The sequence below is a fragment of the Emydura macquarii genome, unplaced genomic scaffold, assembly GCF_026122565.2.
Source record: "Emydura macquarii macquarii isolate MOO-44397 ecotype Brisbane River unplaced genomic scaffold, CSIRO-AGI_Emac_v2 contig_1483, whole genome shotgun sequence".
Lineage (NCBI taxonomy): Eukaryota > Metazoa > Chordata > Testudines > Chelidae > Emydura > Emydura macquarii.
In genome coordinates, this window is record NW_027131620.1 from 5,311,903 (window position 1) to 5,334,774 (window position 22,872).

General features: G+C 39.7%; 1 protein-coding gene across 2 annotated transcripts; it reads left to right on the forward strand.

Moving 5' to 3' along the window:
- Positions 1-22,516, forward strand: YTHDF1 (YTH N6-methyladenosine RNA binding protein F1). 2 transcript variants are annotated; one of them, XM_067554105.1, is made up of 5 exons: positions 1-1,206; positions 1,580-1,604; positions 2,979-3,058; positions 10,075-11,595; positions 21,052-22,516. In XM_067554105.1, exons 1-5 carry the CDS (start codon positions 1,180-1,182, stop codon positions 21,076-21,078), a joined length of 1,680 nt encoding a protein of 559 aa, XP_067410206.1. In that variant the 5' UTR covers positions 1-1,179; the 3' UTR covers positions 21,079-22,516. The 2 variants fall into 2 exon arrangements, with proteins under 2 accessions (XP_067410206.1, XP_067410207.1); XM_067554106.1 differs by lacking the exon at positions 21,052-22,516 and adding an exon at positions 14,290-14,820.
- The last annotated feature ends 356 nt before the right edge of the window (positions 22,517-22,872 follow it).

Consider the following 22,872-nt stretch of genomic DNA (forward strand, 5'->3'; position numbering starts at 1 on the left):
CTCCAGGACAATGCTGGAGGCTCGGCAACCCTACGTGGTACTCCACATCCTACCCCTTGTGACAACCAATGGCAGGCTGCATCTGAACCCAGCCACGGGGCCTGCAGTGCAGAATGACCCGGGCCACCTGTAGAGCCTCAGCACGGAGACTGTGGTGGAGGACAAGCTGGGCTGAAGGTGTCGCCATGCGGATGGGCTGCATCCACCCAGACTCCATTGGAGGGTGTGTCTGGAGACCCCCCCGCATGCTGCATGGAAAGGCCACGGCCCAGAACCCGATGGGGGAGGGGGGCTGTGGCATGGAACTGCACAGCCTACATGGGACCCCCCCAGGTAGCTAGCACCCCATGGGGCTACAGCCCCAAGCCTAGAGGGGGGGCTGCAATGCAGAGCCAGGGGGCTGCTCTTTGGCCATGCCCTGGGGTGGGGAGAGGCAATGTAATGCCCAGGTAACCCCTCCCCCCGCCTAGAGCAGCTGCCCCCCCCACTTGAAGTCTGGGAGGAAGGGACAGAGCTGAGCAGGACCACACCGCGCATGCGCGGCAGGTGCCTGCCCTCCCGCTGCTCCTCCCCTCCCCGCCGCGGCGCGGCGCCTGGCCTCGCCTCGCCGTGTGTTCCCGGCGTGCCCCGCGCGCGCTCTGGCGTTGACGTCACCGCCGCCCGGTCCCCGCCGCCATTGGAGTTGGAGGGTCTCTCTCTCTCTCAGTCTCACTCCATCCCGGCTCCGGCCCAGTGGCGGGGCGGGGGGGAGGGGGACAGGCCCCGGGACGCGGAGCGAGGGCGGGCGGGGATGTGAGGAGCAGGGGCCGGCAGGGCGAGGAGCGACCGGACCGACACCCCCCCGCCCCCGGCAGACACTAATCCACCTTCCCTCCCCCCACCGGGGCACCCCGCCTGAGGAGAGACCCCCCCCTCCCGCGCCCCGGCCGGGCGGGACACGCGCTGACCCGCCCCCACACGCTGACCCGGCCCCTCCCCCAAGCCCAGGCCGGAGTCCCCCCCCCCCCCGCAGGTGGAGCAGCAGGTCCCGGGGACAGGAGCCCCCCCTTTCCCCTCCCCCCCCACCAGGAGGGGCCTTGCGTTCTCTCCCTGCTCCTCCCCCTCTGCGCGGAGAGGGGCCCGGCCGGGCCTTGCCCCTCCCCCGCTCCCTGCTAACCACGGGGGCCCTGTACATGAATTATGTCTGCCACAAGCGTTGACCCTCAGGTAAGTTGGCGAAGCCCGCCTCGGCCCCCGGGGCCTAGGGCTTCTCCTCCATCCATCCATCCCCCTCCCCCCCCTCCCCCCCCGAGCTGCCTGCCTTCGGGTGTCGAGGCCCCTCTCTCCTTCCTTGAGTCCTGAGCTCTCTCTTCACCTCTTCCCTCCTCTGATCAGTGGCCATTTCCAGTGCGGGCCAGCCCCTCATCATAAATAAAGCTGCCCGCGTCCCCTCCACCCCACACATTTCCCCTCTGTGGTTAATTATTTCTCCCTCGCAACCCTGTCTGCAGTGAGACGAGCATTTTCCAAAGCTAACTTTCTCATCTGTCTTTTTCCCTCCCTCCTCCTCCTTTTTGCAATCATGTGCATGGCATCACAGCGACCGAAAGGACAGGAGAATAAAGGTAAGGCAAATGTTGGGGTTTTTCCACTTAAGTTATTACTGCTGATGGTAGATGAAGCAGGCAGGCGGTGATGGGTGAGCCAGTGGATATTACTCAAAACTCTGTGCTGAAATATGGAGCCAAGTGTTTTTTTTTTTTTTTTTAAAAAGGGAATCTAGTTCCTAAGGGTTTTTTGCATACCACTGTGTTTGTAAGGTTGTACAGTACTAAGCATGCTTCCAGTGTTCAATAGTAAAAACATTTTAAGAAAGGCAAATTGTTAGTTACAAATACAGTTTAGGAGATTCATTTACTTAAATGACAGATTAAAAAGTACCCACATTTACTTTAATTTTCTGCTATATAATTGCTATTCTGTTACTGGACTGGTATGAGCAGACATGTGGCAGGCACATTGGTACAAGTTTTTCCATGAAGTAATTTCAACCTTAAGCAAAAAAAGAAAAAAAAATTCTCTGATAATGAGATATGCTTTTGTGTGACCTCTGCAGCACATTGTCACAAATGTAACTTCAAAAGCAAGTTGTCTTTCAAGTAAATGGCCTGCTTTATTAACTATGTTATGTATGTTACAATGACTGCTACCAAATACATAAGATCCTCCTGTCAATTTACTTAGGCACGTCTTTTCTATTAAGGTTCTTCAAATTTCATTTTATCAGTGTGTTTCAAACAGCTATAGTCCCAACAAGCTCACATTTCCCCCGTAGTTTATAAATGCACTCTTCTTATTCATGCATTTTCCCTTAAAAGTCTTCCTAACATTATTTTACTCTTGCAGACCTCTTTGAAATCTCCACTTTTGTTTTATTTTTAGCATTATATTTGCATATTTTTTTTCCTTTAGCAATATTTTTAGTTTAGCCTTCCTGTGAAACTCTTGAACTACTTTCCAAAGGCTTAATGCATACAAACATGCCTTATGCTTCAAAACAAATAATGAAAATTAAGAGTGAAGTGACTTTAATAATTTCTGTTTATACAGCACCTTCTAGCTGTGGATTTCTGTAAGATTTACAAATATTATTAATAATTGAGTCTCAAATACCTCTGATTTAGCAAAGTATTTTCTCCCTTTTACAGACAAGAAAACCCAGGCTTGAATTTAAAGCTTGTAAATACTATTAGGATGTCACACACTCAACAGCTAATATTTTATTGTTCCATCTCTGGTTTGATTTGACATTACATTTAAAAAGGTTGTCCTCCAGTTCTTCTCACAAGTTCTTGTCATGAGATACCTATTTGGTTTTAAGATATTTCATGGGGAAAGTATAAGTTTCTCTGACTCTGTCATTCAAATCAGGAAGGGTGAGTTTCTTTGGTGAAACATTATCAGGCAATGTTATAATATGTTGCATCTCTTTGTTTTAGTACAAAATGGTTCATTGCATCAGAAGGACACAGTTCATGACAATGATTTTGAACCTTATCTTTCTGGACAGTCAAATCAGGTCAGTGCATCTGTTAATGTAGGTGGCTATTTTTAGGGATGTGGGGGGTAATGCTGTTCGTACAGAAAACACCAATAAGACTCTTTATGCCTACAGGGATCATAGCTTTAAAAGAAAATAGAAATAGCTAGAGTGCATGAAGTGTTACTGAGTAATGGCACTAGCATTTTAGCTCAGAACACTATTTAATTAATTAATTTTATTTATTTATATCTAGCTTGGTCACATGTGGAAATTAAGTTAAGTGCTCTCATCCTACTTTCTGCTTGGCTCTTACCAAATAACACAATTCCTGTAAAATTTTACATAGTTGGCAGCCTGCCAGGGGCACTGGCCTTTCAATTCTGTAATAGACAAATCACCTATTATTGCAGTCATTGGGGTTCTGCTTTTGTAGGACTGGTGGATTGAGCCTTTGTGGTCTAAGTGGAAATAAATGGTAAGTGATTGCGGCATTATTTTAAATTCTGAAAGATGTCATGACAAAGACTCTTACACTTTAAACCAGAAGGGACCATCATGATAATCTAATCTGACCTTCTGCACATGCAGGCCTCATTCTTGCAGTAGGCCCATAATTTCTGGCTGAGTTACTGAAGTTCTCAAATCTTACCTCTTTGCAGAGGCATATTATCTAGAGATGATTAGCGAGAACTGAGCTACTTGAGGGCATTGTATAATTAGTGTAAATTATACATGCATAGTATGTGACCCAAGCCAAGAGTATAAATTAAATTTTGTTAAAAATCCTGAATAACTAAAACTTACTATGTGATGGAAATATAAAAACAAAGTAATTAAAAATTAAACATGAGTAAAAATTTGATAACTTCATGTAGAAGCTGATTTTAAGAAATGTAAATCAAGCTCTAAAATGATGTTTAGAAGTTGAAATGCAAGAAATGTAAGAAACTAGCTTTCTGCTACCTTGTTTCTGTGTCACAGAACCGACGCAATTATGCATACTTGTAAAACAGGGAGTCATGTCAAAGTTGAGCTACAATATCAGATTGTGGTACTTGAAATTACAAATGCCTGGGAACACTGTCTAAAATATATCAGGCCTTTATTGATAGGTATTGCTGTTGTACAGCACTCCAGTACAGAAATGAAGAAACCAGTCCAAATGTACAGCCTGCTGGAACCAGAAAGATCTGTCAAAAATGATAGACCGTATTACTCTCAAGAAAAATATCTCTGCAGATTCGTGATCTGTTCCCAATTAACACAATGGGTTAGAAAAGAGAACTGGAGGAGGGGTTCAAAAAGGTCAAGGATAAGTTCGTTGAAATAAATGTATCACTACTGCACTAAAAGACTTCCTTCAGGGTTTCTCTTACACCCTGTGGCATAAAGCCAAGCAAAATAGACTGAATGCTTTGTTGAGATGTCTGGTGAAATTCTTTATCTGTTAGGATTCATGTGAAAACTTTCCACACTGGGTGCTTAGATGGTGACAGTCCAAGGAATTTGGTTAGGATGGCTCGGAGAACGTAAATATTTCTGGAACAAAACACCTGTTGATTTCAATCGCTTCTAGCTAGAGTTATAAAAGATCTAAACCGTCACAGTGTATGGAGATGGTGTACATTAGCTAAGAATGAAAGTTGTCTACAGAGTCTGAAGTGTTGGTGTAAAAAGCCACTTCCATTTTTGTATTATTGGTGCTTACGTTTTTGTAGGCAGCAAGAATAGTGTGACATAAAATAAGACATTGATGTCAGTGTCAGACAGAATAATGGGTCTCAGAAAATGTCTTCATGTGCTGGGTATTTATTCCTTTAGTCCAGGGGGTTTCGAAAATCTAGGTACAAGAAAAACTACTGCAGAAAACACAAAACCAGAAATGAATATGTTTTTATACCTTTTAGTGAATGTTCTTAATAGTAAAAATGCTTAATGTACCTCTTAATGTTAGACTTGGATGGATTAATTCTTTACTTGGTAATTCAGGATGTTGATTTCACCATACTTTGGAGTGTTGTGGGAGGGAGTCACTGGAAGGGTGAGTTGTACAGATCACTCTGTTCACTGAATCAGATTTGGTAGTCTTAGCAAAAGGTTTCAGAATGAGTTTAGAAAGAGTGATGTTATGAGTGAAGAAATAGAAAATAAGCTTCTACTGGAATCTTAGTAAAGGCAGCTATGTTATTCTGTCAAACCATAGTTAGGATTCCAAACTTGGAGTCTTTCAGTCTCCTTTCAAGAATCTTATAATGAGCTGATCATGAGTTAGAAGGGTGTAGTTGCTATTTGATTCTTCCTTATTTGTGACAGTTCACACTGTATGCATTGCTGGGTTTTTTGGGTGTTTTTTTAATTCTCATGATTTTCTTTAGAACAAATTAGGAAAAATACTAACCATTATACTTCTCTTGCATTGAACCATTCTTACTGTCTTATAGTAGCTAAAGCTATCAGACTTCAAAAACGGAATGCTTAGAAGCATCTGCCACTAAGATTGACATTTTTGTCCACTTAAGAAATAACCCTTTTTCTTCCTTCCTCTCTGTTTTAATGATTTTGAGCGATTTTAAAGGGATAATGTCATCTTAGTCACGTGTCCACTCTTTTTTATTTGTAACATCTAAAATTGCTATAACTGAAGTAGACCACAGAGAAGGAAATTTCTCTTCAGTTGTACTTTGCGCATCTGGCGTCATTTCATGTGTAGACATTATTCTTTTCAATGTATACTCAGTCAGCTTCCCCTTTTTATTTAGTTCTTGGAGCAACTCAAAGAAAGCAAAAAAAGCAAAAATTTGTTTATAAAACTGCAAAAACTGAGACGGGAACTCTGAGCCAAGTGTAGTACTTAAAACTATTTGACTTGAAATATAGGTTTTTTAAAAAAAAGCTGAATGTTAATCTTAAATTTTAGTGTGAATGTAAAGTACACATACTTGCAAAATCTCAATCTATCTAAATAGAAGCGACATATCAGAAACAACTCTTTCATCTCTGATCTTGTGTAATAACTTTTTTTTTCTTTCCATACAATGACATATAATATTGGGCTCAGGGTAATTTGTAGTGAATGTGGAAAGGCTATAAAAATACCTATCCTAGGAGTGTCTTCTGCCTTTTCGGGGGTAGGAATGAATCTCAGTCCTTACTTACTTTTGTGAGACTAAGTGGTTTTCTTAGGTCTTGTCTACATTTACCTCCGAGATTCGGCAGCGGTCAACCGGAATTACGCAAGATACGCAGAAAACTTACGTAACTCCCGTCAACTTCTCTGCTTCTCTTCTGTGCGCCGTCTTCACTGCACTGCCACTGTTCCCGTTGACGCAGCGCTACGCCACTTGAGAAGGTGGTCTTAATATGTTGATTTCTGGATTGACTGAGCAGGTCTTCACTGACCGCTCAGTCAATCCAGAGAAATTGATCTGAAGGTGGCGAATTAGTGTTTTCAACGCATACTTTGAATTAACAAAAGCAAATATTCTAGATTTGTGAAAGCCAATTTTAACAAGTAATCATGCCCATTGCTCTGCAGGGCCTAAAGTATGGAATCTGCTTCCCTATGAAATCAGCCTGAGCTCATTCTAGCCCCCTTCTTCATCCCCACATGCATGTTGTGAAATTCCTGAAATATTAGTTTCTTAATATCTATACAGTTGCAGAAATAAACTTGTGTTTGGTTTCATTTTTGGAGGGTGATGTGCTTTCCTTTTTTTTAAACTGATGTTTAACCCAAATGAACTTGCGAAGGGTCAAAGGTTCAAGGAAATAATTTTTTTGTTAAAAGTTTAAAAAAAAAAAAAAAAAAAAAAATTAAGAATATTCTTAACCTTCATAAACTAAGGATCTGTTTGGTGTCTAGGAATTCTAATGGCAGCACATATTGGCTTAGCCCCTTGGCAAGAAATGCTAATACAGTATTTTACAGCCTAATGCTACTCTTGTCTCCAGTATATAAAGCATCAGATACAGAAAATGTATCTGCTTTGCAGAACTTAAGTTTTTGTGCATTGTCTAGGCGGAGGAGAAATGAAGCAGAATATTCTCTTTGAGTTTTAACCACTACCTTACCTTCTCTCATACTGCCTCTTCACCTTTCTCTGATCTGCCTTCTTTCTTGTCATTATTTGCATTGTCAGTTTTTTGCTTGACAAGTCCATTATTTCTAATAAGCGCTGCTTCTACTTTTGTTTCTATTGTCTTTTGCTGCAATTGAAGCCCCACCACTGACTTTCAGACCCAAGTGGATAGCACGTGCTATAGCTTGTTACCATCCCTAGACTTATTTGCAGGAGAGGTAGCTCCACAGTAGGCAACTTCTGGACAAGAGCCAAGATAAGACTTTCATCATATTGAATAGTGTTAATTTTAAGCCTTTTTTCTATGTAATTTGTATGTGATGTAAATTTACTACAGAATATTTTTAATCTCTACTTGTACCTCTGAATTATTATGTGGTGGGAAGTGAAGAGAGTGGAAGAAACCATAAGTCAGTTAAACACTTGGAAAGATAATAGAGAGGAAAACCTTGAATGTCTGATCCTAAAAAACAGCTAAGGAAGATGGGAGGGAGAAACATGGTGAGCTTGTCCCTGGAATAGCTTTGGGGAGAGATCTCCATGCTTCTACAAGCCAGCTGACTTTTTTCATGGAGTTGTAAAAGATGGTCAGACAGACTTGGAAAAAGCAAGGAGAAGCACTCCAAGCTTCTGTAAATGGACTTCTTCTGTGGGGCAATGAGATCTTGGTGGAAAAGAATAACTAGGGACCGTCATGAACAAAATCTGAGTGATTTACATGCATATGTCAGATGCAGTATATGTGTTCTGTATGTTTATATCCCTGGCCTACCAATTAACTCTGTACACTGAAATACCATGACACCAGGACTTGTTCAACCAAACCCCCAATCTCATCCCACTCAACTTTTTTTATGACCTCAATCTGGTCTCTGACCCACGTTTTCAGAGGTAGAAATCTGGTAGACTAGCCATTGCATCTGTTAGCACTTTTATTTCTTGCTTACAAATACAGAAAAATTATGCTCCCAAATTTCTTGTCTGCTAGGAATTACAAAGCCATGGTACAACTCCATAGTCAAGATAGTAACCAGCTCTTTATATATGCTTCACCTTAACAAAATAAAACCATTGTACTTAAAATTTCTTCTTTGTAGGCTTCTGCAAGTAGATCTTTGTAAATATTTGGCAATTGGGAAAAAGAGTTAATGAGATGGTTCTGAAAAATAAGAGGTATTAATCTACTCTGCCAGTTTCCTAACATCTTCTCTAATGTTCTCACTACCTGCTTGGTCTACAAACCCATACTTATTAATTGGCCTGCTGTAAGAACTGTGGAAACTATTAGCTGAGTTGTTACGTAAGTTGTGTTCTAACTAATGTTCTAAGGCTGCAATCTTGCAATAAGTTATTTGTGGGCAGACACCTTATGCCCATGTGGAGCCCTCTTGACACAAGTGGAGTGCTATCTCTTTTTGTGGTCTGCCTGTACTATATATTTCAGGACTGGGTTTTTGTAGTTAGTTGTGCAACACGAGGGTGGATGGAAAAATCTTGTTTGTTGCCTATACAGCTACAAATCCTTGGTTTTCCATATTATAAATAAGCCCTTTGACTCCTCAGGACTTTCTCTTTCCAGTTGCCCTATAGGAGTCAAGAAGGGATTTTTCCAGAACTATTTTTTTAAATCTACTCTTGTTTTGTAACTTCCTCAGGAATTACACATACCCTATGCATTTTTTAGATGCTCGTGCTAATTTATTCAGTCACATTTACAATCAAGCTTGAATATTGTCACATTTTGAAGTCAAGCATTTGTCTTTACACCCCAAATTTCAGTAACTTTAACATCCTCAATATACAGTTCCCAAATACTCATCACTCACTATTTAAAACTATAATGCAAACCACAGTCAAATTGGGTCAAGCCAACATATTTATTCTCCCCCTCTGTGTGGGTTTGGCATTCAGCCAGTAACACACAGCCATTGTGACCCCATGTGTCTCCAGTGCGGTCAACAAATAGTTTTTCTTTTTCCAAAACAAATTTGGAGCTTCAGTTTTTGCACATAATTGCAAAAGATAAGTTGACAAATCAAAAATGTACTTAACATAGTAATGAATCTACATGTATATAATGCACAATATGAGGATGGTGTTCTATTTCCTAGGACTTTACTATAGAAACTTAATATTTCTAATTTAAGTTGTACATAAAAAATGTTCTGAAAAGAATGAAGGCAGTATGTTATGCAACATTTGCAGAGCAATTTTTCACATTCTGTACAATATTTTAGGCTATTACATGAACATTTGGTAGTATGTACTACATTTTTATGTAACTTAATAGATTAAAGGACTATATAATGGAAGGGCTATATAAAACAAATCACATATATTATTTCTTGGATATATTATATAGCAAAACTTGCTCGTCTGTTCATCTTTCACGTAATTTTGGAGTTAAAATAATTACTAATTTGGTATTTTTCAGAATGTTATATTAGTACAAACTATTGTATAAATCTTCATATTGTAGTTTCCAGATTCTATTAATTTCTGAGACTTGGTCTAGATTCATTTTTAAAATTGCTTTTGTATAATCGTATATTGTTGATGAGTAAACACACTATCTTAAACTTTTAGAACAATGTACTGCCAAATACTTTTATATTCATAGAACAAATATATTTCTGAATTATAAATCACGCATTTTCATGACTTTTAGATGAATTATTTGGCATATAGTAATTATTTGAGTTCATGGAGTCAGCTAGCTTTCATCTGAAAGTGATGGTCTCTGTTTAAAACTCAACAGGAAGTGGAGAAGGAGAATGCATCTCTGGTATTGGAATATACAAGATGCAATGACATCAACTTACACTAAACAGTCCATGGAATAAGTTGTGTAACTTGGAGTTTGAAGCAACAGTTACTACTTAATTGTCTTTTCTGTTTAGTAGTATGCAAATGTTGTAGTAATTTATGAAAAAAAGTGCATACATCTGAAATTACTTTTCTTTTCTTTAACAGAATAATAGCTATCCATCAATGACTGATCCCTATTTGTCCAGTTATTATCCACCGTCTATTGGGTTTCCCTATTCTCTCAGTGAAGCACCGTGGTCTACAGGAGGAGATCCTCCTATCCCATACCTCACCACCTATGGACAGCTCAGTAATGGAGACCATCATTTTATGCATGATGCTGTTTTTGGACAGCCTGGGAGTCTGGGAAATAACATCTACCAACACAGATTTAATTTTTTCCCTGAAAATCCTGCTTTCTCAGCTTGGGGAACGAGTGGGTCCCAAGGACAGCAGACTCAAAGTTCGGCTTATGGGAGCAGTTATAGCTACCCACCTAGCTCACTGGGTGGTACTATTGTGGATGGACAAACAGGATTTCATAATGATACTTTAAATAAAGCCCCTGGAATGAATAGTATTGAACAGGGAATGGTTGGGCTTAAAATTGGTGGAGATGTAACAACTTCTGCTGTGAAAACAGTAGGTTCTGTTGTCAACAGCGCCGGAATGACAGGTGCTCTCTCTGGTAATGGTGGATCCAGTGTAAACTTGCCAGTATCTAAACCAACCTCTTGGGCTGCTATTGCCAGCAAACCTGCAAAACCACAACCTAAAATGAAAACAAAAACTGGACCTGTAATTGGAGGAGCTTTGCCTCCACCACCTATAAAACATAATATGGACATAGGTACTTGGGATAATAAAGGTCCTGTGGCAAAAGTTCCTGCCCCCCAGCAGATCTCATCTCCTCAGTCTGTCCCACAGCCACAAATTGTTCAACCTATTCCAGCTCAACCGCCTCCATTGACCCAACCACAGTATCAAAGCCCTCAGCAGCCACCACAAAACCGCTGGGTGGCTCCCCGCAACAGAAATGCAGCTTTTGGCCAAAGTGGAGGAACTGGTAATGATAGCAACTCAACTGGCAATACCCAGCCTAACTCTGTCCCAAGTGGTGAATCCCATCCTGTTCTTGAAAAACTGAAAGCTGCTCATAGCTATAACCCGAAAGATTTTGAATGGAACCTTAAAAATGGACGTGTGTTCATAATAAAGAGTTATTCTGAGGATGATATTCATCGTTCCATTAAATATTCTATTTGGTGTAGCACAGAACATGGCAACAAACGCTTGGACAGTGCTTTCCGTTCCATGAATAGTAAGGGCCCGGTCTACTTATTATTCAGTGTTAATGGTAGTGGACATTTCTGTGGAGTAGCAGAGATGAAATCACCTGTGGACTATGGCACCAGTGCTGGCGTCTGGTCTCAGGACAAATGGAAGGGGAAATTTGATGTCAAGTGGATCTTTGTGAAGGACGTGCCCAACAACCAGCTCCGACATATCAGGCTGGAGAACAATGACAACAAACCAGTTACAAACTCCCGTGACACACAGGAGGTGCCCTTAGAAAAAGCAAAACAAGTGCTTAAAATTATTGCTACTTACAAGCACACAACCTCCATCTTTGATGACTTTTCCCATTATGAAAAGCGCCAAGAGGAGGAGGAGGTGGTGCGGAAGGTAAACTTTTTTTTTTAATTTTAAAAGATATTCATGGAAAAATGTGAATGCTGCCATGGGGATAAGGGAAGGGGGAAGGTGTAAGTAGAGATTCTAAAATATTTGTAGTGTGTCCAAACGTTTGTCTTTAAGTGTGTTTAATACAAAAACAAAATACTGTGCTTCAATTCTTTTGTGGTTTTCATAGTCTCAGGTAAAGTTTGTTTTTTAAGCAAAAAGTGAAATATACAAGTAAAGTATGTTACATCCAATTCCATCAGAGGTTGAAATTTTATCTTAGGATTGTTAAGGGGATAACAAAGCCTATGATGGTTTCAAAGTTGGCCCAGGTCGGTGATTGCCATTTAATAGCTCCTTGGCTTCTGTAAATGAGTAGATATCAGTCCATTCCTAGTAAAATAGTTTGTCACAGCTGGCACATTATCTTCAGTAGTGAGGCCAAGGTTTGAATAGTCACTGAACTATTCTTATCCTGTTAGCTGGCCTCTCCAGAACAAGAGTTGAAGAAAATTGCTGGAACAGTGTGAGGAAGCATGTATTGCTGCTGCTGTTTGTTGTATCTACTCTGTGGATAAATGAAGGATTTGAGTCCTCAGGACTGTCTCAACACCTTCCAGCACAAAAAATCACTGGAATTTTTAGAGTAGGGTGGATGGAACCTCCAGACAGAGTTCAACAGTAACTAGCCTATTTTTATATGAAGTTGTCATTATAGAAAGACTTCAGCTACCTCCATGACCCTTGTCACAAGTCCTGCACCAAGTGCAGCTCAGCCAGGCCCAGGAATGGGACCCAAAAGTCTTAACATCAAATGACTCTATATACACACTATGGGTTGACTAAGTAGGAGCTGTGAGAATCTGATGGCTAGCTGACACAGTGGTTTGATCCTGATGTTAGTATTTCAGTGTATATTTCTACAGTTCTTTGGAAATGTATATGTTTGCCAGTTCAGCTTAGTGCTTTTCCATGTACTTCAAAACATCTTTTAAGCACAGACTTAGATGCCGTGCCCTGAAGTAATAGGGGATTTCCATTTATCACCCTTTCATAGTCATAGAGTTAGAGGGGACTGCAAAGGGTCATCTAGTCTAACCTCCTGTCAAGATGGATGGTTTAGACCAGTGGTTCCCAAACTGTGGCCCGGGGGCCAAAAGTGGCCCACCACTCATCTCCCGCTGGCTGCAGAAGGCAGCCGTTGCCTAAGGATCCAGGTGGAGAGAGTTGCTGCAGGGCAACAAGACCAGTGCAGGCTCCTTGCTGCAGCTAAGGGGATGGGAAATCAGCTCTCCCCTCCCTCTGGCTGTAGCAGGGAGCACGGCAAAAACCTCTGCCTGGGAGTGTGGATCTCCCGTTCTTCTGGCTGCAGAAGGGAGCCACTGCCTTGGGACCCAGGTGGAGTGCACGGGGCTACAGGATGCATGCGGTTTCCCTGCTGCAGTCGGGGATGGGAGATCAGTAAGGAGGCTGCCTCCTTGCTGAACTCCTTCCATCTGGCTGCAGTGGGGGTTGGTGGCAGGCTGCTGGCAGAGCAGCCAGGGCCCACCATGTTTGAGGAGGGGCAGAACTCTAAAAATCAGTGCCCTCCCTGATTTAGCTGCCAGGCCATGTGCTTCAGTGTGTAGTGACAGTCACTCCTCTACATTAGTGCTTTGTCTGTGAGTGTGTGACATACTGTGAGTAATTTGTAGGTGTAAAATAGTGAATGTGTAAATGAGCACAGTAGCATCAAAATGTTTACTTTATGTAGTGGTTTGTAGTCGTTAATGGCGTATTCTTCAATACATTTTTTTATGAGTTGATAGATTGGCGGCCCTTTAGGGTTGTAAAAACGATATTTTTGGCCCTCAAGCCAAAAAGGTTGGGAACCACTGGTTTAGACCCAACAAATCCTGCAAGACAGATGGCTATCCAGCCTCCTTTTGAAAACTGCCAGTGAAGGAGCTTCCACAACCTTCTGAGGCAGTCTGTTCCATTGCTGTATTACTTTAATGTAGACTTCCATTTTCCACTTCTATTTAAAAATAATTATATAAACAAAATGTGCCTATCCAGAGCACTACTTTCTAACAGGATCATTTTTTCAACAATTAATACATCTTTTCTGCCTTACTTAATATTGAAAGAACACTGGGATTCAATTTAATAACTGATACATTAGACTTCATGGTTATAAAGTTATAATTTCTTAGATATACCTGAATAGCTTTCAAAACTGGGCTGTGTATAGACAATAAGACTAGGCTGAGGAAGGTTACAGATGATATAGTGAAAAATAAATATTCAGACTATGGCAGTCAATGTAAATTATATTCTGAGAGGAAAGCATCTATTTTTAACCTTCTAGGTGTAAACAAGTTTTGGCAGTGCAGTAGCTTGCTGTAAGTGTTTCCTTCTAAGGAATATGAAGAATCAAACTTTTTTCTTGTTGTTGAATAGCACCTGCTATTGAAATTAACATAGTTGAGATCTCTGTCTTAAACAGGTTGGAACTTAAAGGAAATATATACAGGAATCTTTGTGCCATTTAAAATAACTTTCTATTATGGCCTTAATGATTTGTTTTATGTTAATACCTATGTGTATGTCAGACTTAACTATAAAGGGTTTTCAGATTACAGTATTCCTCTGTTCATGTTATTTGGTTTAATGGTTAAATAATTTGTTTAAAATGTGTTTATATTTCTTTTCCAGAATGTCATCATGATTACATAAAGATGGCCTTTAAAAATCCTATGCTATTCAAATATGTATTTTTTCTTTTTTGTTGAAATCAGTGATTTTATGTAATAAAGCCACTGATACCTTAAGAAAAATTAAAAATCCCTTTTAGACAGATTTGCTTACAGATATGGACAGTGCTACTTTTAACAGTTTAATTAGAAAGGGCATGTGCAGAACATGTTCCTTAGGAGTTAATCACACTCTTGCTGCTTATTCTCCAGTGAAAATCAATCTGATGTTGTGATACTACATCTTTTGTGGTAACTATAAAACGTCAAATGAGGATTATGACCTCAAACGAGGACTAAACAGTTGTAGCATAATCTAGTTGGGTAACATTTACTGAAGTGCAGAAGATTCATCCAGGGTACTCTGCATCACTTAAGACCTGTATTGCCCTCTGTGGGATGAAGGAAAGATGTAATCATCCTTGTATGCTGCTAGCAGTGGTTCTCAAACTTTTTGTATTGGTGACCTCTTTCACACAGCAAGCTTCTGAGTGTCACCCCGTGGCCCCTGGGGGCGCCCCTCCTGTGCCCACCTGGGGAAACTGACCTGCATATACCTAATGGCTGGCGTTGCTGCTCGCTCCCTCCTTGAATGCTGCTCCTCCTCACACCACTAGGGGGCTGTGAGAGCAGAGCAAGGAGCAACATCAGGGCTCCCTGTATTCAGGTCACTTTCCCCACCTGGGCTGTGTGAGGGGAGGGCAGAGAGCAGTAGTTCCTGATACTCACCTCACAGCACAGCCCAGCTGGGGAAAGTGACCTGGATGCAGGGAGCCCTGGGGTTGCTCCTTGCTCCCCACTAAGGGGGCACAGAGGAATGCTGGGTGGGGGAGGTTGAGCAGTATCTGTGTGCCATCCCTTCCCTCCCCCCATGTTCTTCTGCCGGGAGGAAGCAGGGAGGCGCACAGCCCCACACCTGGCCAGGCTTGGAACTCTCAGCTCGCGACCCCCACATTAACCATGTGTTGCAACCCCCAGTTTGAGAACCAGTGTGTTAGAGCAAGCTCAGAAGGACTAATATAACTGCACTGGTGTGGCTCCAATGGCCCAAAACAATTCATGCAGTAGAGGAGGGATGTTGGCTGCTAATCCACCCTGTATAACAAAATAATTAGGGAATTTTGACATGGATTCTCTCCTCCTTACCCCAACTGAGTTTTCTGCTCAAAGCCAGTTTACTTCAATCCTTGTGATCAAAGATCGTGCACTTAAAAATTAAAGAGATGAGAGTGTCGTGTGGGTAAATTTCTTTAAATAGAAGCTGTTGTAAATTTAGAGGCATTAATAGTTCATGAATCATTCCCAGTTAATAAGCTTATTTTAAACTTTACAAAATCTTCCTTCAAAATCAAAAAGCTTGATGTGACCATTAGCAAACAAAACAAACTTGTTGCATGTTATGGTTTTTTGGGTGTATTTTGCTTGAAACAAATTTAGGGCAAGGGTTGGAGGGGCAGTTTTGTTCTAGGAGATCAACATGAAACCTTTACAGATATGCTCTTATAACTGATGATCCTAGTTGGTTTGCAGTCTCGTAACAGCACAGTATGACAGTATTTTGGGGATCTGAGTTCAGGGGCTCAAATACTCCAGAACAAAAGGTCTGAAGTGTGCTGCAGAGGCTGTGTATTCCACCCCAAGAAGACAAGGTCATTTTATGTATCTCCAAGCTTCTCAGCTGACCACTTGGGCCTTGATTAAGCTAGGATTTGTAAGATGTTAGCTGACACATGTTAACAGCCTAGTGTAGACCACCTGTTAGTGTGACTTAACTTTTTACCAGTTAAACATAGAGTCAAAGGCTCACACTGAGTTGTCTGCAGTAGGGTGTTAACACGTGCCAGTTAACACCTCCCCAAATCTGGATATGTTGGATTTGCTTGAAGGAGCAACAGTGACAGGCTCTGGAGGGAGTTGCATGCACCCTTTCTTGTTGGAAGGGTCACTGGTGCAGAGGTTTTGAGGAGGGAAGGTGCATGGCATTGGGGTGCATCCTGTCCTCTCCCCTCAAAATGAAGATCATTACAGTTGCATTTTTAAGACAGGTGCTTATAACATTAGTTTCTTGGTTTAATTTGGTAGAGGCTTTTTTTTGTTGTGGTCTACATTTTAATAGTAGGAAGTAGGAGTGCCAACTAAGATTCAATGGGCTGTCTTATTGGCTGTTTGTTCCAACTGTCTTCTTCCCCCATTTTTTCAGACTTGTCATCTGAATTTCAATCCACTCCTGTCCCTCTCCCTTCACTTGTGTTTTCATTTAACCTGTCCCCTCCTAACTAAACTCACCCAAAAAACAAAACAAAATTTAGTGAAACTAACATGCTGTTTGCAGCCATCTTATTTGTTCACTCAACTTGTGTGTTATACCCCTTCCCCCACCTTGTGTCTGTCTTGTCTATTTAATTATAAACTCTTTAGAGCAGAGTGTCTGCTACTCTCCATTTGGACAATGCTGAGCACAATGGGGCTCATTCTTGGTTCATCCTCCTGATTAATAATAATAATCCCACTGACCCAGGCTTGGTAAGAGGGTTGACAGGGGCTGCCTGGGAACAATAAATGCAAAACTATATCTGGTTCTTGTATGGCCTTGAAGGCCTTTTTTTCATCCCTTTCTGCAATTCTCACTGTGTCTGTGGCTGGGAAGATAGTTGATTTGTCTTTGTTCCCCCTAATTGTCCAGCTGAGGGACTTTTCTCTCTCAGCATCTCTGCTTTCATTAATAAGTCACCTCCACATTTTTCACATTTGCAGTGAGGCCCAAAGAACAATAGACTTGCATGAACTTTTAAGTAGGTTTCCATGGAGCAGCATGGTTCACTGAGAGATGCGTTGCATTAAGCTGTGATACATCAGTGTCCCTGAACCTGGGGTAGAGTCCCCTTCCTAAAAGGAGGCTCCAGATTATTCCAGGGGACAGGAAAGGAGCAGTGGGGGGCAAAGAAATGTACACAACAGATCTGTCCTATTCTTTCACATGTACTTTTTGGCTCCTGCCAAAATCTAAAGTGACTCTGAAAAACATCTGCCTTCCTTCTCTGTTTTTCAAGTGTAGGACTGGAAGCTCAGGGAGTAGCTAGTTCTCTGCTCCTGTGGTACTTGACCACAAGAACCTAGGCAGCTTGGCCTTGCTAAACCACCAGTGGGATGCCTTTCAGTAGCCTTTTGACAGAAACAGGAATGTGGGAGTGGGGTGGATTGATTTAAATGGCCAATGTTTGCTGATTTAAATAACAAACAGGAAATTTTGATTTAAATAGACCGTTTTAATCTTGTTATGCATTTGTGCGTTTTAAGTTATTCTCATTAACCATTAAAACATGTAGATTTCAAACTAAATATGTCCTTTACACTATATTTGGTACTACTTTCTGTTTAATGAGGAGGATACCCTATATTTATACACATTTTTGTAAGCAGTTATATATTTTAGAATATGTTTATTCAGATTCTTGACTTACATTTGTTTGTTAGAAAATGATGAATGACATTACTATTTCTTATTTAGTAGGTAATTAGCATTTTACTCATGATTTGTCGAGCTACATTTGGGTGGAAATTGAAAATGTATTTGTGCATTTTTAATTGAATTCCAAATTGTTTTTATTAGTTAACCTAATCCCTTAAATGTGATGGAAACCTAAGAAAAAAGTTTATCAAGATGTTTTGCATTTAAAACTTTTTTTTTATACAAAGCAAGGATTGTCTGTAGTTTCTGGTTACCATGTCTGTCAAAATTTTAGAACTGGTAGATCTTAGTAGATCTCGTCCGCTTCCATCTCATTCATAGATTGGAAAAGGAAAACAAACGTTTTTGCTTTTTCAGTTCCCAGTCAGTTTCTGAACTTTGAATGAGGTCGTCATTGAATTGATCTAGTAGAAAACAAATGAAGAAAATACTCTCTCTGCTGCTCCAGATAAGATTGTCATTTCCAAAAGCTGGTTTAGCACTTGAGCACCTGGAACCAGATGTTCTTAAACATGCGACTTCCAGTTCAATGGTTTGACTTCATTTAAAACTTTGTCAGTAAACGTACTTCTTGAATATTTTATGTAATTTCAATTATTTTAATAAACTATAGTAAATTTAGGCCTTAATATAGGTGGTTATAATTTAAATTTTAAATAAGCTTATTTTAAAAAAAATATTTAAGTTAACTATCTGATTTATTTATTTTTATCCGCCTTGTGAGGGAGCCAGCAGGTGACTAAAACAAATGAACAAATAAAAAGAAATCTAATTTATTTTGCTCTCTTTTCTTGGAAGGGAGAGAATAGTTTGGAGACATGGTAGTAAATGTCAGAACAATAAAGTGGAGAAGGGCATCTGTCATCAGAAGATTGTAGCTTAGAACCACTGTCTTAACTTGAGCAGTTTGAAAATAGGTTGGAAAACTTAATGATAATAAATAATTATACCAATAACGCTAGCTTCAGAGCTGGACCTCTCAATTAAGAACATATCTCGTTGGTTACAGCTGTTATCATTAAGAAACAAACAGCACTTCATTGGCAATTGATAATTAAACCAACCAATGAGAACAGTAACCTCTCCTCTCCATAGCTGAAAAAAACAATCAAACCATCTGTCTTATCTGTTTTATAAGTCCTATAGACTACTTGAATTCTCACTTTTCACTTAGTTTAGTCTTTATCAGTTTGTTATATTTGTATTTTCCACAGCAAAAATTAACCATTATAAATGTTCAGATCTTGTTCAGAAGCAGGTTGTAGACTGAAGACTAAAACATGTGTTAACCCAGTTTCAAATGCAGTTTGGTTCCATTCTGTCTATTTGGTCACAAGTTTAAAATTAGAATAGTTGTTTGACATGGTAGGGAGCTTGGTGTAGATAGCTCTTTAACATCCTGTTTGGTGAAAATGTGGATGGGATCTATGTGAAAAGGCTTTAATTGAAACGTATGATTTGAGGTAATTAGTCTGAGTGATTTATGTAAAGGTTATTTGCATACATCTTACACTTACTTTGAAATGGAAGGATCTAATTTTTAAAACATAAAACAAAAAAAAAAACCCCAACAGTCTCTGCACCCTGTTTGGAAGCTCCATCTTTCATATCTGTCTTTACCTTATATAACAGATAATAGATGCTACTAAACTCAATTAGAAGTTAAAAATATTATTGGATAGACTAAGCCACTTGTTGGACATGGTGGTTGGGCTGCTGTTCATCACAACCAGTGCCGTATCAATAGTAACTCAAAATGTAAAGTCTTATGGGTCTTAATGACCAGTATTTTATATTATGCAAACGATTTGCTTTAAGGGATGTTAATGGGTACAGGGAGAAAAGTTATGAAGATGAGTCCTTCATATTAACAGCTCATAACATTTTAAACTGGTCTCATATCTTTGTTTTCATCTAAGTAGAAAATGATACCAGTCCAAAAAAATAAACATGAAAATATTTTGTTGCTACAGTTTTCCTGAGTTTTTAAAAACAGGGAAAATATAGTAATCCCAACTAACTAGGAAACTAAAAGAAAAAGTCAAACTAGCTGTTTGAGCTATTAAAAGCCCCCTAGTTTCTTGGGAAGGTAAAATGGTATTTTTGGCTTCTCATAGTAGATATCCCCATTGCTCTGCTCTCTAGAGTTCTGAATTTGCACCCACATAAGCTTTTTTTTTTTTTTTTTTTTTTGGCATATACTGCCAATTTCTGTGTTCCACAGGCAGTTACTAAAGTCTCTCTATTTTTCTTGCTTGTTGCCACTCTCCCCTGCTTTTGCATTCCTGAACTGTCCTGCATGATCCCTTGTTCACTACCTCCACTGAAGACTGGAGAACACAGCACTTCTCTTGCTCCCTGGGAGACATTCTTGCAGACTTCTGAGACCCTTTCTCTCCACATTTACTGCATTTGGGGCACAAATTAGATAGGTAAAGTCTGCCCTTTCTACAGTTGAGGGCTGTCTGGGCCTTTCCCTTCCCTTGCTCTTCCTTGGTGGTGGTGGTTATCAGAAGCTCAATGAGCCCCTAGCTTCTGCTTCATTCAGCATCATAGCATCCTACAAGTCTTGCTTGCTTCAGCTAGCAGCATTGCTTTACTGAACTGTTGAAGTCTCCCATAATGTCTTCCAAGCAGAGTAGTAAGGTCAGTAGCAGAAGTAGAAAAGGTTTGGGGCAAGTTTAAAAAATAAGCACTTAAAAGCTGAAGTTCTGTTGCCTTTCAGTGAGACCTAAGGTCCTATCACGTAGACATTTTTTAAAAATTAACACTCGTTCCATTGGTCCCTTTAGTCTGCCCCTACCCTTATACCAGCCCAGCTACTGTTGCAGTAGTTAGCTTGATCTAGAGACAAAATATTGCAGATCTTGTCTTCAGTTATGAATTTTGATTTCTCACACTTAAATCTCTGCTGTAGCCCTCACTTGCTATCAGCTTTGGGCCTGTGTGACTGCCTTAGCAGCATGTACATTTGCTCTGCATGCATTCAGCCTCTTCACTTGAAACTTCATGTGTTCGTTTGATTTCCATATCCTTGTATGTGTCTTGTCATACTGTACATGATAAATAATTGTTGTAATTTAAAAATTACTTGTAAGATAACTTTGGGCTGCACCAGTAATTGCATTTATCAAAAAAACCCAAAAACAAAACTCCCCTTTTTTTTAGCGGTTGTCACTAAAGGTTTGTTCATGTGATTAAATATCTTCGGTTTTTTTCCTGACTTCTTTTAAACTTTTTTTTTTCTTTTTACAGGAACGGCAGAATCGAAACAAACAATAAGAATAAACATATACAGTTTGCTAAATATGATAGAACTGATATTAGATTCGACTATGAAAAACAAACTTAAAATATATTCTGGTGCTATAACCTGGCATCAGGACAAATCTAAAGCTTTCGGCTCCAATATATTTTCTTGTGCAGGGGGAATTAAGTTGTTGCATCTTTAAGTAGTTTATTTTTGCCCAGGTGGATCTGCATTAATTTGTATCTTTTCTATGTAAAATGCTGTAGAATCCATTAATAAAGGTGCATCTGTTTTTATTTTTTAACTTAGTAAACAATTATACTGACCTAATATGGAACTATAAACGAGCATCCTAAAAATGTCAATGTTTCCCAAAGACTTTATTTTGGCACAAATTATGTTCCTATTCTGATATTCACCATAATTTTGTGTATGACAGAATCTCTCTCCTCTTCACCCCAAACCCTGTTTCTTCATGGCAAGCATACGAAACCATTGAGTTTTGTCACTTTAAGAATGTTGTTTAAGAAAAGTATTGCATTCAGAATATTGAACTAAAAAATTCAAGTTAAGATCACTTTTTAATTTAATTGTACAATTATCCTTTTAAAAAATGCTAACATGCCACTTTGATTTTTTTTTCTGTCTCGTAGAAAATAAAATTCTGTGAATGAAATTGTTTAACTCTGAAAATATTTCCCTTTCACATTCTGTTAACCAGTGCTTCAGTGTGCATTTGTTATATCCATATCCTGCAGAGAGAGTGAGTAAGATGCTTTCTCTCAGCCATAATTCTGCTTTGTTGTTTTGTAGCTTAATTAAATAATAATGTAATGCTATCAACATTGCAGGGTTTTTGGACAATGTGTTTAAACCTGTTTCAGCTTTCAGGTGTTATTACTTAATTGCAGATCATTTTTAATCTTTCCCTTTCTTTCCCCCCCTCAAAATCCTAATGCCATTTAAAGTTTTTATACCAATAATGCTGAGCTTTAACGTAGAAACTAATAGTATGGACAATATGATGGATTATGCCTCAGATGTTTAAAATCGACTGTGTATGTCTAATTTTTTTCTGTTGGATGAGTAAAAAAAAGTTTTAAGAAACTGAATATGCTGTCATGTTTTTGTGGAATGAGGGAACCATCGAAGAACTCGTCACCAACTGGAGTTTCGATTAAGCATGAAAATTGTGCTCATGCCTGTTGCTCTAGCACACTGAATCTGCACGTGTTTATTGTAGAGGATCTTTTACTATATTAGAAAGCAAATATCGTCTTCTGAAAACTATTTACTCCAAAAGGACCTCCGATTTAAATAAAGTTTAAGCTGTATCATTTAGACTTGTATTTAGAACGTATAACTTTGTCTCTGGACTGTCGCTGCCTGTAAGGATTCATGGACAGCATCAGATTAACTTTTTTCCTCTAGGAAAATACAAGCCTTAATAAACAATACATATTTAGCAAGTATGATGTCATTTTCATTTTTTCCCTACACTCAAATGCCTGCCTATATTGTAAAAATGTAATACAAACTCATGAGCCCAAGACCAAGTAGAGTAGTTAAGTATATTGATTGAATTGCAAACATCTGAGTTGCTCAACTTGCATTCTTTGAGGCAGGGATCATTCTTAGAAATCATCTTTCAAATATGTCTTAAGCTACATTGAGTATTATTTCCTCTGAGGAGTTCTTGTGCATTTATAACTGACAAATGTTATACTTCCTAGTCTGCCTGTATGGCAGAGAAGTTTAATAAGGAATTGAAAGCTGGTCTCAAGATTCTCCATCCCTACAAGGATATTACAAGCCTTGATGAGTGT